Source organism: Benincasa hispida, chromosome 2 (genome assembly GCF_009727055.1).
Source record: "Benincasa hispida cultivar B227 chromosome 2, ASM972705v1, whole genome shotgun sequence".
Lineage (NCBI taxonomy): Eukaryota > Viridiplantae > Streptophyta > Magnoliopsida > Cucurbitales > Cucurbitaceae > Benincasa > Benincasa hispida.
The window spans coordinates 48,913,682-48,930,035 of NC_052350.1; the positions used below are offsets into that span (position 1 = coordinate 48,913,682).

The 16,354-nt window shown below is 28.2% G+C and overlaps 1 protein-coding gene across 1 annotated transcript; it reads left to right on the forward strand.

The window, feature by feature from the left end:
• Window positions 1-9,647: 9,647 nt before the first annotated feature.
• On the forward strand, window positions 9,648-13,283 carry LOC120071800 (pro-cathepsin H-like). The gene is made up of 8 exons (XM_039024182.1): window positions 9,648-9,958; window positions 10,059-10,180; window positions 10,394-10,509; window positions 11,254-11,327; window positions 11,439-11,703; window positions 11,797-11,928; window positions 12,052-12,187; window positions 12,958-13,283. The coding sequence occupies exons 1-8, from the start codon at window positions 9,771-9,773 to the stop codon at window positions 12,993-12,995; spliced, it is 1,071 nt and encodes a 356-aa protein (XP_038880110.1). The 5' UTR covers window positions 9,648-9,770; the 3' UTR covers window positions 12,996-13,283.
• Window positions 13,284-16,354: the final 3,071 nt, after the last annotated feature.

A 16,354-nucleotide genomic window follows, 5' to 3' on the forward strand; every position in this document is an offset into this window, starting at 1 on the left:
TTCATATATTTATTATAGTAACTACTAACATGTTTATGATTTGTTTCTTAGTTTTCATAACGGGATTGAACGGAGCGACAAATGCAAAAAACAAGGAGAAGGAGAATCATGATTGACAAGCGAACAAATTTGTTTGTATTGATTGGACTTTTGGAATTCAGCACTAGTGTTTTAGCTTGTTATTTACTTTTATGTGACTTGTGTATTGTGTACTTCAACTTTGGAGAACTTTTTAGTTTTTAACTTTTTATTGTAGTCATTTGGATTGAAATGCTTTTATGAGTTATTGTGGATTGATATGATATGTTTTTATGAGTTATTGTGGAATGATATGTTTTTATGAGTTATTGTGGATTGATATGTTTTTATGAGTTATTGTGAATGTGGATTGATATTTAAGAAATTTGTGCTATGTGTACTTTAGAGAACTTTTAGTTTTTAACTTTTTATTGTAGTCATTTGAATTGTGCTAGAGATTTGTGCTATGTGACATGTTCTTATTGTGGATTACTGGATTGATATTTAAATTATGTTTAGAGTATATAAAAAAAAAGAATGGAACTTGGAAGGAAGAAGGACATTAAAAAAAGGCAAAAAAAATGTTTTAAAAAAAAGGCAAAAAAAAAACTCAAACTGATTCTTGAAACCGAACCGATTCGAATCGGTTCGGTTTGTGTGGTTCAGTTTCATGTATAAACAAAAACGGTTCGGTTCGGTTTGGCCATCAAACCGAATTGAACCGATTCCACCCCTACTGGGGATTGTGGGGATGGGAGTGTGGAGAAGGGATTAATCGGTACTTGATTTGGAAAAGAAGGATGGTTGGGAAAACTGGCATAGTGAGGGTGAAGGGGTGGTGATGGAGGGCCATATTGCATAGGGTAGAATGGATTTCGAGTAGGGGGAGGGGCACGTTGAGTAGCAGGTGGGGTAAACGACAGAGAAGATATAGATATGGTGGTCGGAGGTAGAACAGTTGAGTGGATACCTGGGTTTGATGTCACTGGTAAGGTGGAGTTTTCTTCAGATGTTCCTGAGTTTGACGCCATGAAGAACGGTAGGATGCTTTAAAGCTTTGATACCACGTGAGCGATGGAGAGAAGCGAAGGCTAAACGATCATTGTCAAAGACTAAACGATCGTTGAGAAGTAAAGGCTAAACAATCGTTGTCAAAAGACTAAACGATCGTTGTCAAATATCTAAACGATCGTTGACAAATATTTAAACGATAAAGGCAAGCATCTACACGATAGAGGTGAGAGTGTAGACGATAGGGTAGGAGACTGCACGATTGGGTTGAGCGTGTAGGTGATGAAGGAAGTGCTACATGATGGGTCGAGAGTGTACACGATGGAGAGTACACGATAGGATGTAGACGATAGAGACAATTAGCTACACAATAAGTAGAGAGAATAAACGATAAGAAGAATGTATTAAGAACATCGGCCTTCCACGATAGATATGGCTCGTCGTGTAGCACATTTATTAACATATAAAATGGCACATGGCATAACATCAATGGTCCAACATAAGAACCATGAAAGAGAAAACAAATTAACAACTAAATATGGAACCTAAAGCTTAAGAAAAAGCAAAAAAAAAACGAATAGAAAATTTGTTATATTTTTTCAGCAGACGTGACACTCATTTATCAACTTTTACTCTTACCTTGACAAGATGTATCATTTCATCATTAACTTTTAATTTCATCCTATTGAATAAGTTAAAGACATGTTACACTTTCTATTATTGTTCATTTTGTCCAAATCCGCCTACTACTTTTAACAAAAGAAACAACTAATTTAAATAAATATAAAATTTGCGCTTATACTTGATCATGATCATTAATCATTGAATCACTTTGTCAAAACTCGCAAGTTTCATAAGATTAAGCTTCTTAATATCATTTTCTCTGAAATTAAGTCAATCTCTTCATAGCAATTCACTTCGTCTAAGAAAACAATCACTTAATATTTTTTAACAATTCTTCAATTAAAAAAAATACTCAAACGTATATAAACTAAAACACTTTGAATGACCAAAATTTAAAGTAAAGACGGAGATTAAACGTTTAAGGTCAGATTTATCAAATATCAAGCTTTTTTAAGTCATTAAATATCAATTAAGCATAGGTCAGATGGTAACCTTCGTAAATATTTTTTTTTTTAAAAAAAAATACAATAGAGGTGAAGAGATGCGATCACCAATTGGTTGTTAACACATACCATATATCAATTGAAATGTGTTTATTTTGACCTTTCGATAAAGAAATTGGAGGTTCGAATCCCACACTTTTCCATATGGTTAGAATTTTAATAATAATGAAAATGAAGTTTAGGTTTAATAATTAATTTGAAAATAATAATAATAACGACATGTACAACCCAGTTTGTTAAAAACAAAAAAGAAAAACACAAAAACAAAACAAAAAACTTGCATAGTTCCATGTCATTGTCATGTCACCGATCCCACAGCCCACACACACCGCATTTTTAAATAGATATTTTTCATATAATTTTGCCTTCCAAATATTTTGACATCCACACTGATAATGTTTTCGTTTTTCGTTTTATGTTATTTTTTTTCAATTTTTTAAGAATTAGAAATAAGAATATATTTGGTAATTATTTTTATTTTTTATTTTTTTTAAAAAAATAAAAATAAAAACTTATTTGATAATCCATTTTTATTTCTCGTTTTTTGTTTTTTTATTTTTTTTTACATTTTCTCATATTTTATAGTTTAAAAGTATAATTTAATTATATAAATAAAGAATATATAACATGTACTAAACTATAAAAAATGATTATTGAATATCTACATTATCGAATACATAAGTCTCGATGTAAAATTAATAACAACAATACAATTGTTTCTATCATTCATATGCTGCTAAAATTTGATTTGCAATGTTAGTTCTTACTTATGTTAAATGATGTTAACTCAAATCCAACTTTATTATATCATTATATAAATGTCGTGGTTGTAAAAATACTAAATACTAATATCTTAGTAGACAAAATCTATATATTAAAAAATTCTAACTAGTTTTATATATACTAAAAAAATTAAAATAATATATAAACATGCATACTGCAAAATTTAAAATTCAAAATTAAAAAATATTTAAATACAGGGATGTTTTCAAATAAAGAAAAATGAGTAGGCTTATTTGAAAATATAACAAAATAATAGACAGTCGTTTAAAATAACTACCCCTAAATTTACATGTTGAAAATTTGAAATTTGAAAAGTAAAATAATATATAAATCTAAATATTGAAAATTTTAAAATTTAAAATTAAATTAACATATAAATATGAATAAATAAAAAGAAAGAAAGAAATATAAAAGAATATATATAAACAAAACTAAATTAAAAAAAAATCCTTGAGGAATTGAACCCAAAAACATGGAGCTTAAAGAAGTCTGAGATCTGCTGTATAACCAATGCACCAAGTCTACATTTGAACAATAATTTAAATAGAAACAAAATAAGAAGAAATTACAAAAGCTTGATCCCATTTTTATAAACGGTTCTCAAATTAAATAATAATAATAATAATAATAATAATAATAATAATAATTTTCAAACAAATCTATTTCTTAGAAAATGAGAAACAAAAATGGAACATTATCAAACAAGTCCCAAACCTTTTAAAGTTGTACCTTAGTCCATACCCCATTTCCCTACATATATGAAAAATAATTTTTTAATAATTTTCTTTTAAAATAATCAAATTATCACGTGGCAGTTTTTAATCGAATATATTAGGGAGCTGTACAATAGATATGTGCAATTGGACTGCACTCAAGTTTTTTCCTTTTTGATATATGTATGTGTATATATATTTAGAATTGTTTTCCAATTTAATCTTCATTATTCAAAAAGTTTAAATTAATATTAAAAGAATAAATACATTTATAGTCCCTAAAATTTTAGCATGGGTGTGTTTAGTATCTACGGATTTAAATGTATATCTATAGCTCTCAAGTTTTTAGAATAGGTTAGAAAGAATTTCGAGTAATTTATTATTATTATTTTAAATGTTACATTTGTGACGGTTGATCATAATTTTTCTAAAATTTAATTTAAAGCTTTCCAAAAATATTAAAATGAGTAAAAAAATTTAAATTATAAATTTAGTTCATAAATTCATAGATAATTGAACTTTAAAAATGTCCAATAGACGTCTAAATTAAAATTATCAACGATATATTTAGTCAAAAAAAATCAACATAGTGAAATTATTCTCTTTTGAAGGGATTGGTCTCACATTTATGCAATTGAAATTTTTTTTATTTCGTTAGATAATTATCCGAATTTAAACTTTTTCTCCCAAAAAAAATTATCCGAATTTAAACTATTATCTTTTAACGACTATTTGTGTTGGTGTCGAGCTTCTTTTCAACAACTTTTGGGTACATGAATATTTACGAGGGTATTATATTCTTTATTCTTTACTTTATTCTTTTTACTTATTAAATGTTCTTTTTTAGCTCAATAAACGGATAGACAGTGAGAGATTTAAACATGTGATCTATTCATCAACAACATATGTTAATGATGTTATTCTAACGATATGCTTGTAATTATAGACCTAATAAATCTACATTTTCACATCTTTAGGTTACGTTTCAAAAACCATTGCAAAATAAAACATTGGACAAATATCAATTTATACTTCTAAACTGTATCAATTTAAACCCTAACTAATAATTGTATCAATTTAAATTTTAAACTTTTGGAATATATCAATTTAAATTTCAAACCAATAATTTTATTAATTTAAATTATGAACTTTTATTAGTACATTAATTTAAACCATAAACTTTCATAATTGTATCAAAACCCTTCATTATGTTTTATTTAGATACACTTATTAATGTTCAGGGGTTAAGAGCCCGTGTGGATTGATTTGAAAAAAAAAAAAAATGTTTTTCAAAAACTCATTTTTATTTAAACACTTTTGATTAAAAAAAATCTTATTAAAATACACATGAAAAGTCATTTTGAATGGTAGTCAAACACTTCAATTTGTTCCAAAATGACTTATTTTTTTAAATAAAGCATTTGAAAGTGTATTACAAACACAGTCTAAATTGGTATATTTATGAAAGTTCATGGTTTAAATTAATATAATTATTAGTTTGAGGTTTAAAATGATACAAATCACAAAGTTTAGGGTGTAAATTGATATAAACCCCAAAGTTTAAGGTTTAAATTGAAGAATTCTTAATTTAGAGTTTAAATTAATACAATCTCTTAAATTTAGAGGTATAAATTGATATTTGAACTAAAAATTTTCGATACAATTTGGACTTCTCTTTTGAATGAAATATGTCATGGGAAATAAAAACAGGTCCATTACTTGGGAATGCACAAAGGTTTTTGTATCTAATTTTTGTTCTTCTTCTATTTAATTCGATCTTTTTTAAATGTGATCTACTAACAATTTTGTTATAGATCAAAGGTTAAATTACTAGCGTTTAAATTTTTAAATCTACGTCTATTTGGTTTTTTAACTTTTAAAAGTATTTAATAAGTCTCTAAATTTTTTATTTTAATTTGTATCTAATTAATCTAGAATTTTTAATTCTATATCTAATAGATCATTTAACCTGTATTTAATATTTATTTTAAAAATTCACGGATCTAATAAACACAAAATTGAATATTTGTTATTCTATTAAACATTAAATTTTAAAATTTTTTACAATATTAAGGACTAAAGATATATAAAATTGAAAAGTATGGGAATATTAAATATTTTTAAAGTTGATAGTCTAATAGATATAAAATTGAAAGTTCAATAATCTATTTGATATTTTTCAAAGTTTAAAGACCAAATGAAAATAAAATTGAAAAGTTGAGACCTTATTTTTATAACCATTTGAATCTGTTTGGTAACTTGATTTTTGATTTTTGATTTTTTTAGTTTTTGAAAATTAAGTTGATAAACACTCTTTCTACCTCAAAATTTGTTACTTTTTTTTTTAATCTACACTTACCAAAAATTTAAAAAATCAATCTAAATTTTGGAAAAAAAAATATTTTATAAAACTTGTATTTATTTTTAAATTTTGACTAAGAATACAACTCTTATACTTAAATAAGATGCACATCATTTTAAAAAATTGAGAAGAGGTATGTTTAATTTTCAAAAACTAATAATGAAAAATGAAATGGTTACCAATCAGGGCGACTTTTTATTTTTAGTTTGTGAAAATTAATCTTGTAAATATTATTTTCACCTATAAGTTTCTTTGTTTTGTTATCACTTTTCACTAAAATCCAAGGAAAATCTTGAAAATGTTTTTCTTAATTGTTTATGTTTTTTGAATTTGACTAAAAACACTTAATAGTAAGGAAATTCGAAAGAAATAAGATTAAATTTCATAAACATAAAATAAAAATAAGTCAAATATGAGTGTACTAGAAACCATAGTTTGAATCTCCTTACGTTCAATTATATTAAAGAAACAAAATCGTTATCAAACTAGTCATTTTAAGGTCGTAATATAATCAAATAATAATAATGGAACTAATTGTTTTCTAAAATAATAATTAAAGTGAAAATTTAAAGTATCCAGATATCTTTCTCCACATGCAAACCCTAGATATTTGGACATAAAAAAATCTCTTTGTCGAAAAAAAATGGACATAAAAATCACGCTGCATTTATTTATCGTAAAAATCACAAAAATCGAGAGGAGAATATCATAAAATATCTCCATAAGTAAACTTGAAGACAGTTTGTCCACGTCATCAAGTGCGCCAACTTGAAAAAAACCCGCAGGAAAGAACACTTTATATAACACGTGGCATAATCTTATTGGTAGTCTTTTCACCCATACCGCACGGCTTTGACTCTATTTACCCATTCTCAATTATTGACGTCTTTAATTAGTTTTTTTCTAACTAAAAAAAATTACACTTCAAATTTAATACATATAATTTTGGGAAAATATATTTTTCATCTTTATGTTTTGGATCTATTTTTTTTAGGGTAATTATAATTGATTGTATTTTTAGAAATTATAATCAAGTATATAACATCATTTAAAAAAATTACAAATATAGACAAGTCTATTAGTGATAGACTTCTATTGTTGATAGACTCTTATCAGTGGTATGGTCTATCATTGATAGACTCCTGTCAATAATATAGTCTAGATTATTTAAATTTGGCCATATTTGCAATTTCTTTTACATTATATTATATTTGTTAATACTTTGGATCTAATATCTATATTTGCAACTATCCTTTTTTTAAAGGTTACATGTTAAGTTTTGAGTTCAGTTTTAATTTAATCTATAGAATTCAAAATGTTACAATTTTACCAAAAAAAAAAACAAACGGTTTTAATTTAATTCTTGGATTTTTGAGATTTACACTTTTAACCTTGATTCTTCACTAAATACTCATTTTCGGTCATTAGCATTAAAATTAATTATTTTAAATGAGTTATTAGACATTAACCTTTAAAGTGAAAAGTGACTATTTAGTGGAAGAATGAGGTTAAAAGTGTAAATCTTGAAACCTAAGGACTAAATTGAAACAAATCTCAAATCTCAATGATAAAATTGTCATATTTTGAATTTTAGGGACTGAATTGAAATAAAACTCAAATTTTAAAAACTAAGGCCCCGTTTAGTAACCATTCCGTTTTTTTGTTTCTCATTTTTGAAAATTAAGCATGTTTCCTCCATATTTTTTACAATGATTTGCATCTTTATTTCTTAAGTAAAATGGTTGAATTCTTAGCCAAATTCCAAAAACTAAAATAGATTTTGAAATGTTTTTTTTTTAGTTTTCAAAATTTAGCTTGTTTTTTAAAACATTAGTAAATAGTAGATAAAGTAAGAAATTTGGAGATGAAAGTAGTGTCTATAGTCTTAATTAAATTAGTGGTAAAAAATAGATAACAATGGAAAAAATTGGAGGTAGAAGTAGTGTCAATAAGTTTAATTAAATAAAAATAGTTATCAAACGGGAACCTAAATGGTTATTAAACATGGCATAAATGTCTAACATTTTGAAACTTAAAAACTATGAAGCACAGACACGGATATGAATGTAAGATACAAAAACTATAGGATATGACAATACATTGAACATATGTTTTCTTTTTCTTAAAAAAAGAAAAAAAGAAAAAAAAAACTAGAATATAGATAAATTTAGCATACAAGTTGATGACAATAGTACAAAAATACAATACAAATACTGAAATAAAAACACAAAAAAACAACATCTAAGATGAAGTAAAATAGTCAATAAAATGCAATAGAAAAATGATTCGTATTGATCAGAGAAAAAGAAGAATATTAGAGGGAGAAGTATATGAAGATAAATGAATAACTTCTTCATTTAATTGTTGAAGATATTTAACTGGGTTATATTTTGGTAGATTTTGTGGAGACTCAAATATGAATATGAAGATTAGATGATTCTAGAGTTTGATCTTTTATTTTTTTTCTTCTAGTTTTGGACTCGAGTAGTGAACTTTTTAAAGAATCAACCTAATTTTAGATTGGAGAAGATTATATTAGTTACTTATCTTTTTATTTAAAAAAGGTAAGCATAGAAATAGACACGTCAAATCGCGTGTCAGATACGTATTATCTAGGAAGTATCGAAAAATATTCTGATACAGATTTGCTGCCTCACATCAAATATTTGTACTTCATAGCTTAAAAATTAAATGGAAACTGAAACCAAAACTTATAGACAAAAAATACATTTCTTTCTCTATAATTTTTTATTGTCCCAGCATTTTTCATTCCCATTTATCTTTTATTCACTAATTAGAAAGACTCTTATTTTCATTCTTACTTAACTCTAAAATCATAATAGATTTAACATCCACAATACGCTAATTAGTATAGCAAATTTACAAATGAGGTGTTAATATAGTGATCATATGTGTGACTAGTGAAGTTTGGCTAAATTACACGAACCTATCTATATTAATTTGACTATTTCTTAATAGATAAAATATTAATTATCTCAAAGATTCAATCTTACGTCTCACAATTATTGAACTAAAATAATTACTTCTAACTTATTTCAATTGAAGTACTATATGGTGAAAAAATTGAAACTCAACTCAAATTATTATAACTAGATTGAAACATTTTAAATCCTGAAATTTAATTTTAAACTATGCCTAAATAGTTCAATTTTGTAAATAACATATAATATATATATATAATCTTGTAGTTTTAAATCATTTTTTTTAAATAGTGATTTTTTAAGCAGGTAATAAATAAGTATTATTCAATTTTGTATTAGTTACCATTCACTTTTTAAAATCTAGATAATTTAAGATATTTAAATTTAATGTTAATATTTTCATATTATCATCATTTTTTTAAAACAAAAAATCTTCTATATAGTAAAAAAAAAAAATGCTAGTAATTAAATTTTCAATTACATGAATTAATATCTTAGTATCATAGAGTCGCATCCTAGCCTAAAACTTTACTTTAAATTATATAAATTTATTTCGCAAACTGAAAATTGAAAACCTACGCTCGAAAAGTGAAAGAGCAAAGTAGTAATTTATTAAAAATATTAGGATAAAAATGATGCGTAAAGATTCTCCCTCTCTATATGGTATGGATATATAAGCTCTTTCTTCTAATAAGAAAAGGCTGAAGATTGGTCTGATCGATCACATTTCCAGTTCATAATAGCCAATTGGGTTTCGTCTTCTTTCCAAATTCTGTGGAGAGAAAAAGAGTGAGAGTAAGAATCTGCAACAGAGATGGCTTCACGGCTGTTCTTCATCTCCTCTGTTCTTCTGGTGCTTTGCTGTGCAGTTGCCGGATCCGTCTTCGATGATTCCAATCCCATTCGGATGGTTTCTGATCGTCTTCGTGAGTTGGAGTTGGAGGTCGTTCGAGTCGTCGGCCAAGTTCCTCACGCTCTCCGATTCGCTCGATTTGCTCACAGGTTCGTTCAATTGTGTCCCTGATTCATTGCTATTCCTTCCGCTTCGTTTTCACTCGCTATTTGATTTTTCTACTGAGGTGCTGGTTACGGATTGTTTCAGGTATGGGAAGAAGTACGAAACGGCAGAGGAGATGAAACTCCGATTTGGAATTTTCTTAGAGAGTTTGGAACTGATCAAATCGACCAATAGAAAAGGCCTTTCTTACAAGCTTGGTGTTAATCGTAAGTCGAGTAATTGTAGGACTATGAGTACTGGTCGATTAATTCTTTGTGAAAATAAGCCGATTGTTTGCACTCCTAATTTGGATGGCTATCTGAGATTCTGATTCTACTGTTTGAAATGAGTCATGAAGAGTAATCTCGCTTAGCGTGATTAGTTTTGAGAAAAAGATGATGTTGAATTGATGTTCGTGTTTGTATTCTCAATTGCTGCAGAATTTGCGGATTGGACGTGGGAAGAGTTCAAGAAACACAGGCTAGGAGCTGCTCAAAACTGCTCTGCTACCATAAAGGGAAACCACAAACTTACTGATGTCGTTCTTCCTGAATCGGTACATCCTTTCATTTGCTCAACTTCAATATTCATTTTCCTGATATTTTATTTGAACAAACTGGAGAGTGTAAGCTTCGATTGAATTCTGACCCAAATGGTTTTAGATTAGTTAGTGTTAAAACGTCCATAATTTACCGTAATTTATCAACTTTAAGCTTTTGAGTTGATTGATGAATTAACATAGTGTATTGTCATTTATCTTATTGTAGCTGACCTATGCTCTTTCGTTCGGGGCACAAAAGAGGCAAAATATTTCATGCCAGTTAATTTTGAAATTTAAATTTTGATTTGAATCTGTGACACACCTCCTTCTTGTTCTTGTTTCTACTTCTACCCCTTTTCATCCCACATTTTATCAGCAATTTGGGATGAACAAAATCAACCTCATTCACCGTCTTATTGCTGAAAAAGTCATTTAGAACTAATTTAAAAATGGCTTTACTTGATGAAAGGGTGTCCCTGAGGAGAAGTGAGCGCTTGCTCTATTCCTCTTTTAAGGCCTCCTTTTGTCGAATCATGAGCTACTTACTATGGAACACTCTAATTTCACATCATACAATTGATCAGATGAACTTTGAATCTTTGATAATCATTCAAGAGCTCACCCGCGATATTCATTCAAGAGCAGTTACATTTTGCTACCAACCATGTTGTGAATCGGGTTTAGTTTACAAGTATACCCATTTGAACAAATTTCTGATGCTGAGACTTTATTTACAAACTTCCTACGCCCGTTTTGCAGAAAGACTGGAGGGACGATGGCATAGTTAGCCCTGTTAAAGATCAAGGCCACTGTGGTTCTTGCTGGACATTCAGGTTAGCTTTATCTTCTGTACTTGGTCAAGGGCGGAAGATAGGGATAAGGTTGCTCACTGCTAATCAATATTTATTCATACAATGTTTTTTTCCTCTCTTTTGCTGTTGCAGTACAACTGGAGCGCTTGAAGCGGCCTATGCACAAGCACATGGAAAGGGTATCTCCCTGTCCGAGCAGCAGCTGGTAGATTGTGCAGGTGCTTTTAACAACTTTGGCTGCAATGGTGGATTGCCTTCCCAAGCCTTTGAATACATTAAGTACAATGGTGGCCTTGAAACTGAAGAAGCATATCCTTACACTGGAAAAAACGGCCAATGCAAATTCGTATCTGAGAATGTTGGCGTACAAGTCGTTGATTCTGTGAACATCACTCTCGTAAGAGCCAAGGACTAACTCCCGACTGTGACGAAGTATTCAAAATCCGTTTTGCGATCATCTTCTAATTGTCTTGGGGGGTTATATATGCAGGGCGCCGAAGATGAATTGAAGCATGCAGTTGCTTTTGCTCGACCAGTAAGCGTAGCATTTGAGGTGGTTAGCGGTTTTCGCTTGTATTCAAAAGGAGTTTACACCAGTGACTCCTGCGGCAGTACTCCTATGGTTAGCATCAACACTCTTTGGCTCTGTGAAAAGTCTGACACGAATGTTCATCATCTTCAGTCAGCAGTGGCATGGTAACGTGATAAGATCATGATGTCTGACAGTTTCTTGTTTCACTGGCAGGATGTAAACCACGCCGTGCTTGCAGTTGGTTATGGGGTTGAAGATGGTGTCCCATACTGGCTTATAAAGAACTCATGGGGAGAAAATTGGGGTGACAATGGCTACTTCAAGATGGAGCTGGGCAAGAACATGTGTGGTAAGTTTTCCTCACACTATACTAGAGTACAAAATGTGTTTCGTTGGAATAATTATCTAAGAGTAGTCCATTATTGAGTGAGGCCGTCACAATGTTATTCGATCCAAGAATGGTGAATTCGTACATGGGCTACTTCTCTGATAGTCAATTAATTTTGAGATGGAACTTCATAGTATCTGATATAGTATCAGAGCCTATTAAGTCTAAATGAGTATTCGTTCCAAAAAAAAAAAAAAATTGAGATCTAATCCAAGATTGTAGATCCAAAAAGGCGCCATCTTTAAGGGCATGTTGAGGATCTCACATTTGAAAAAATCAAGGGACCTCAAGATCTTTACAACATACATTGGCTATTCTCTCATTGTCAATTGGTTTTGAGATGGAACATTGTGTTATCTAATATGTTATTAGAGCCTATGAAGCCCAAATATACATTCGGTTCCAAAAACAAAAATTGGATTCCGATCTAAGAATAGTGAACTCATACATGGACTACTTTCCTTATAGCCAAGTAGTTTTAAAATGAAACCCAATGTTATCTAATAAGTACTACTACCTTGTAATATAATGGTTGGACATAGATTCAAATTTGTATGTCATATAACAACGGTTGGATATTGATTCAAAATACGTCCAACGGTTTCTTTCTCGTAAACTCAACAAGTGTAAAAGTAAAACTAACAGGTATATCAATAATATTTCCTGCTAATTAAGCAGTTCTTCATGGATTCCTTTTTTCTCTTCACTGATAGAGATGTTTTGGCTTTCAGGTGTTGCAACTTGTGCTTCATACCCCATTGTTGCTTAAGAGTACGAGAATACCAAAGCTTCTTGCTGGGAAAGATACTGTGCTATTATTAAGGTACTGCTATGGTGGATAGAATGATGTGCAAATTAAAGTTACATATTCTTGTAGTTGATCATTTAATGCAAGACTGTAGCGTAATGTACTTGTGGTTGTAAATTTGCATGCTCAGAGAAGCTTGGATAAGTTTTTATAATCTACTTGCTAGTAGCTCTCTTGAGGTTAAGTATATTAAGTTCCACTGTTTAGATATTAGAACCTTTCAATAAAAATAAGCTTGTTTTTTTTCAATTGGACGATTTTTGTTCAATTCTCAACGTCGAACGCAAATTGAGCCGTTTGGGCGATGCGGTTTCTCATCGAGTCCGGTTCCAATTTTCAACATTTGTTCGACCAATTAATCTTGTAGAAAATCGAGTCGAACCAAACCGATTACATTCTATACACTTTTTTGTTATCTATCCAAATTTTTACTATAAATTTTGAAACATATTCACATATACTTACATGAAAATTTATTATTATTTAACCAATTTTATAGATGTTAACTTTGAATTAAAAGTACAAAGATTAAAATTGAATGATTAAAAATGTAAATATTAAAATTGAACCAACTTCATAGTAGAGGAACTCAAATGTTATTTTAACCAAATTCTATTTGAACACAGAGAGATTTCTAACAATAAAACTCACATGGATCTCTCATATGTTTGTGATATCATGTAGTTTTAATATATTTTTTTTTTTCAAAAAAGAAATAGAGGGCTTTTAGTAAGCAATAAATAAATATTATATAATTTTATTTTAATTATCATAAATTTTTAAAAGTTAGATAATTTAACTGACTTTTATTGTAATCTTTTTATATATTTCATCCATCTTGAAGATTTGTCTCATAGACCAATTGCATTTATTCGATCAAGAAATTTGGATTTGAAACATATAAATATATTTTGTAAATTGAATGTTGGAAAAATCGCCATTATCTTTTGGATGAACATCCACAGTCGAAAAATCGCATCCATCAACAAAGTCATATTAGGAATTTACTAAAAATCTAAGAGTAAAATTTACTAAAAATGTAACCCCCCACCCTATTTACTTACTAAAACGTGAATAGAACCTTTTTTTTTTTTTTTTTTGCAGATTTTTTTTTTCCATGTCATAGTTTAGTGGAAACCAAAGGTAAACGTCATTTCAAAATGGGATTTGTAGGGATGTTATAAAAAAATCGATCAAATAAATTAAAATTTTATGGGTTGGATTAGTTCATAGGTACACTTAAAGAAATCCAAACCAATTCGAACCAACTCGAATTTATTATTAACTTTAAACTTATATATATATATATATATTACTTAATTGAATTTAATTAGTTTTTTGGATAATTTATTCTTCAACAACTCTTAAAAATAGGTTTTAACATTTTTTTAAAGAGATTTTACATTATATAAATTGAAATTGGGTTGTTAATCTTAATTCAAAATATAGAAATAATTAAATCAAGCTTTTATGTATTAACATTTACTTTCTTTTTAGAACAAAAATTTAAATAAATGATCCGAGTATTATATATATATATATATATATATATATATATATAATATATATATATATATTATATTAACTCACATATATTTTGATGATGTTTGTTTGAAGTTTGTAGTAGATATCTAGGATTTTGATATTTAACATTTAAGTTTTATGAAATTTTAGTTATTATGATGTGATATACACAAATTTAAATATTTTAAGTTTATAAAAATGTAATTAAAAATAATAATAAAATAATCTGACAACCCAATCTAAAATTTAGGGGTTGGGTTGGGTTGGAGACCTCATTCGGGTCATTTAGGTAGCCAAACCGACCAACTCGAAATTATGGGTTGGTCCAAAAAATATCCCAACCCAACCCATGTATACTCCTATTGAGTAACCCAAACCAAACCAACCTACCCAAACGTTTCATGGTTGGATTAGATTGGGTTGGGATCATTTTAATGAGAGTTATTTGGGTTGAAGAAATCTACCATCCGAACAATTGAGTTGGATTTAAAAATTCCTTCAACCCAAATCAACTCAATCTATGAACACCTTTAACTATTTATTTGCATCAATAAAATGAATAAAGAGAGAGAAACAAGTTGAATTCTTACCCAATGAGTTTTCTTGACCATGAAACTCACCCTCCATAATCAAACTCATGGTTCACACACCTATAATATCCATAAAACCCTGTCGTACAAAAAAACCTTGAAATAAGTTAACTATTTAGATTTCGTTTGGTAACGATTTGATTTTTTAGTTTTTATTTTTGAAAATTAAGTTTATAGATACTACTCTCACTTCTGATTTTTTTTTTTTTTTTGTTATCTATCTTTTTATCAATGGTTTAAAAGACTAAGTCAAATTTTGAAAATTAAAAAAGTAGTTTTTATAATTTTTTTTTTTGTTTTTAGAATTTAGCTAAAAATTCAATCATTATACTTAAGAAAGATACAAATTACGATAAGAAATTGAGAGAAAATAAATTTAAATTAAAAAATATAAAAAACTAAAAATAAAATAGTTATCAATGGGGTCTTTTAATTTGTATTTATCTCTTTTTCTTCTTGTTTTGTATTGTAACATAAATTGACAATAAATAATTATAAGGAAAAGAAAAGGACTTAAAATTCACTATTTTTAGCCCCAATGGTACCAACTAGGAATGATGATTTCATCCGTGAAGATGCAAGCAAAGACAACTTAGGAGAGATGAAAGAAAATGGAAAGAGAAGAGAGAGAATTTTAAATTATTTTTCTAATTTAAAATGCCATATCATTAATGAAAATTAAAAAAAAAAATTATTTCAACCCCTTTTAAATCTATTATTAAAACTTTTCAACTAAAAAGATATATTATTAAAAATTCAAAGACCAAAATGACCATAACTAACATAGTGGTTGCACTATCAATCTTGAAGTCGGGAAGAAAACAATAACTTTTCGCTATGTTTAAAATGTTGATGTCAACGAAAATGTCGAAATCTTAAATTTTTTTTTTTTTTACTATATGTGGAGAGGAGAAATTGTATTTTTGACTTTGAGATTGATAGTACAAATAGAGCTATGCTCATTTTGGTAACGAGACCTTAATTTTACGAAAATGACAATGAAACTATCAATAAAATGTCAATGTCGATGGATATTTCTAGAAAACTTATAAAAAAAAAACTATAAATAAGTAAATAAACCATTTATGGTTTTTAAACAGGTTAACATATCTATTATCTATACTAGTGTTAGTTTTTTTTACTTAGTTTTTATGTTTTATGTATTTTTGTATGATATAATGGAATATCGATTGCCAAAGTAAGATT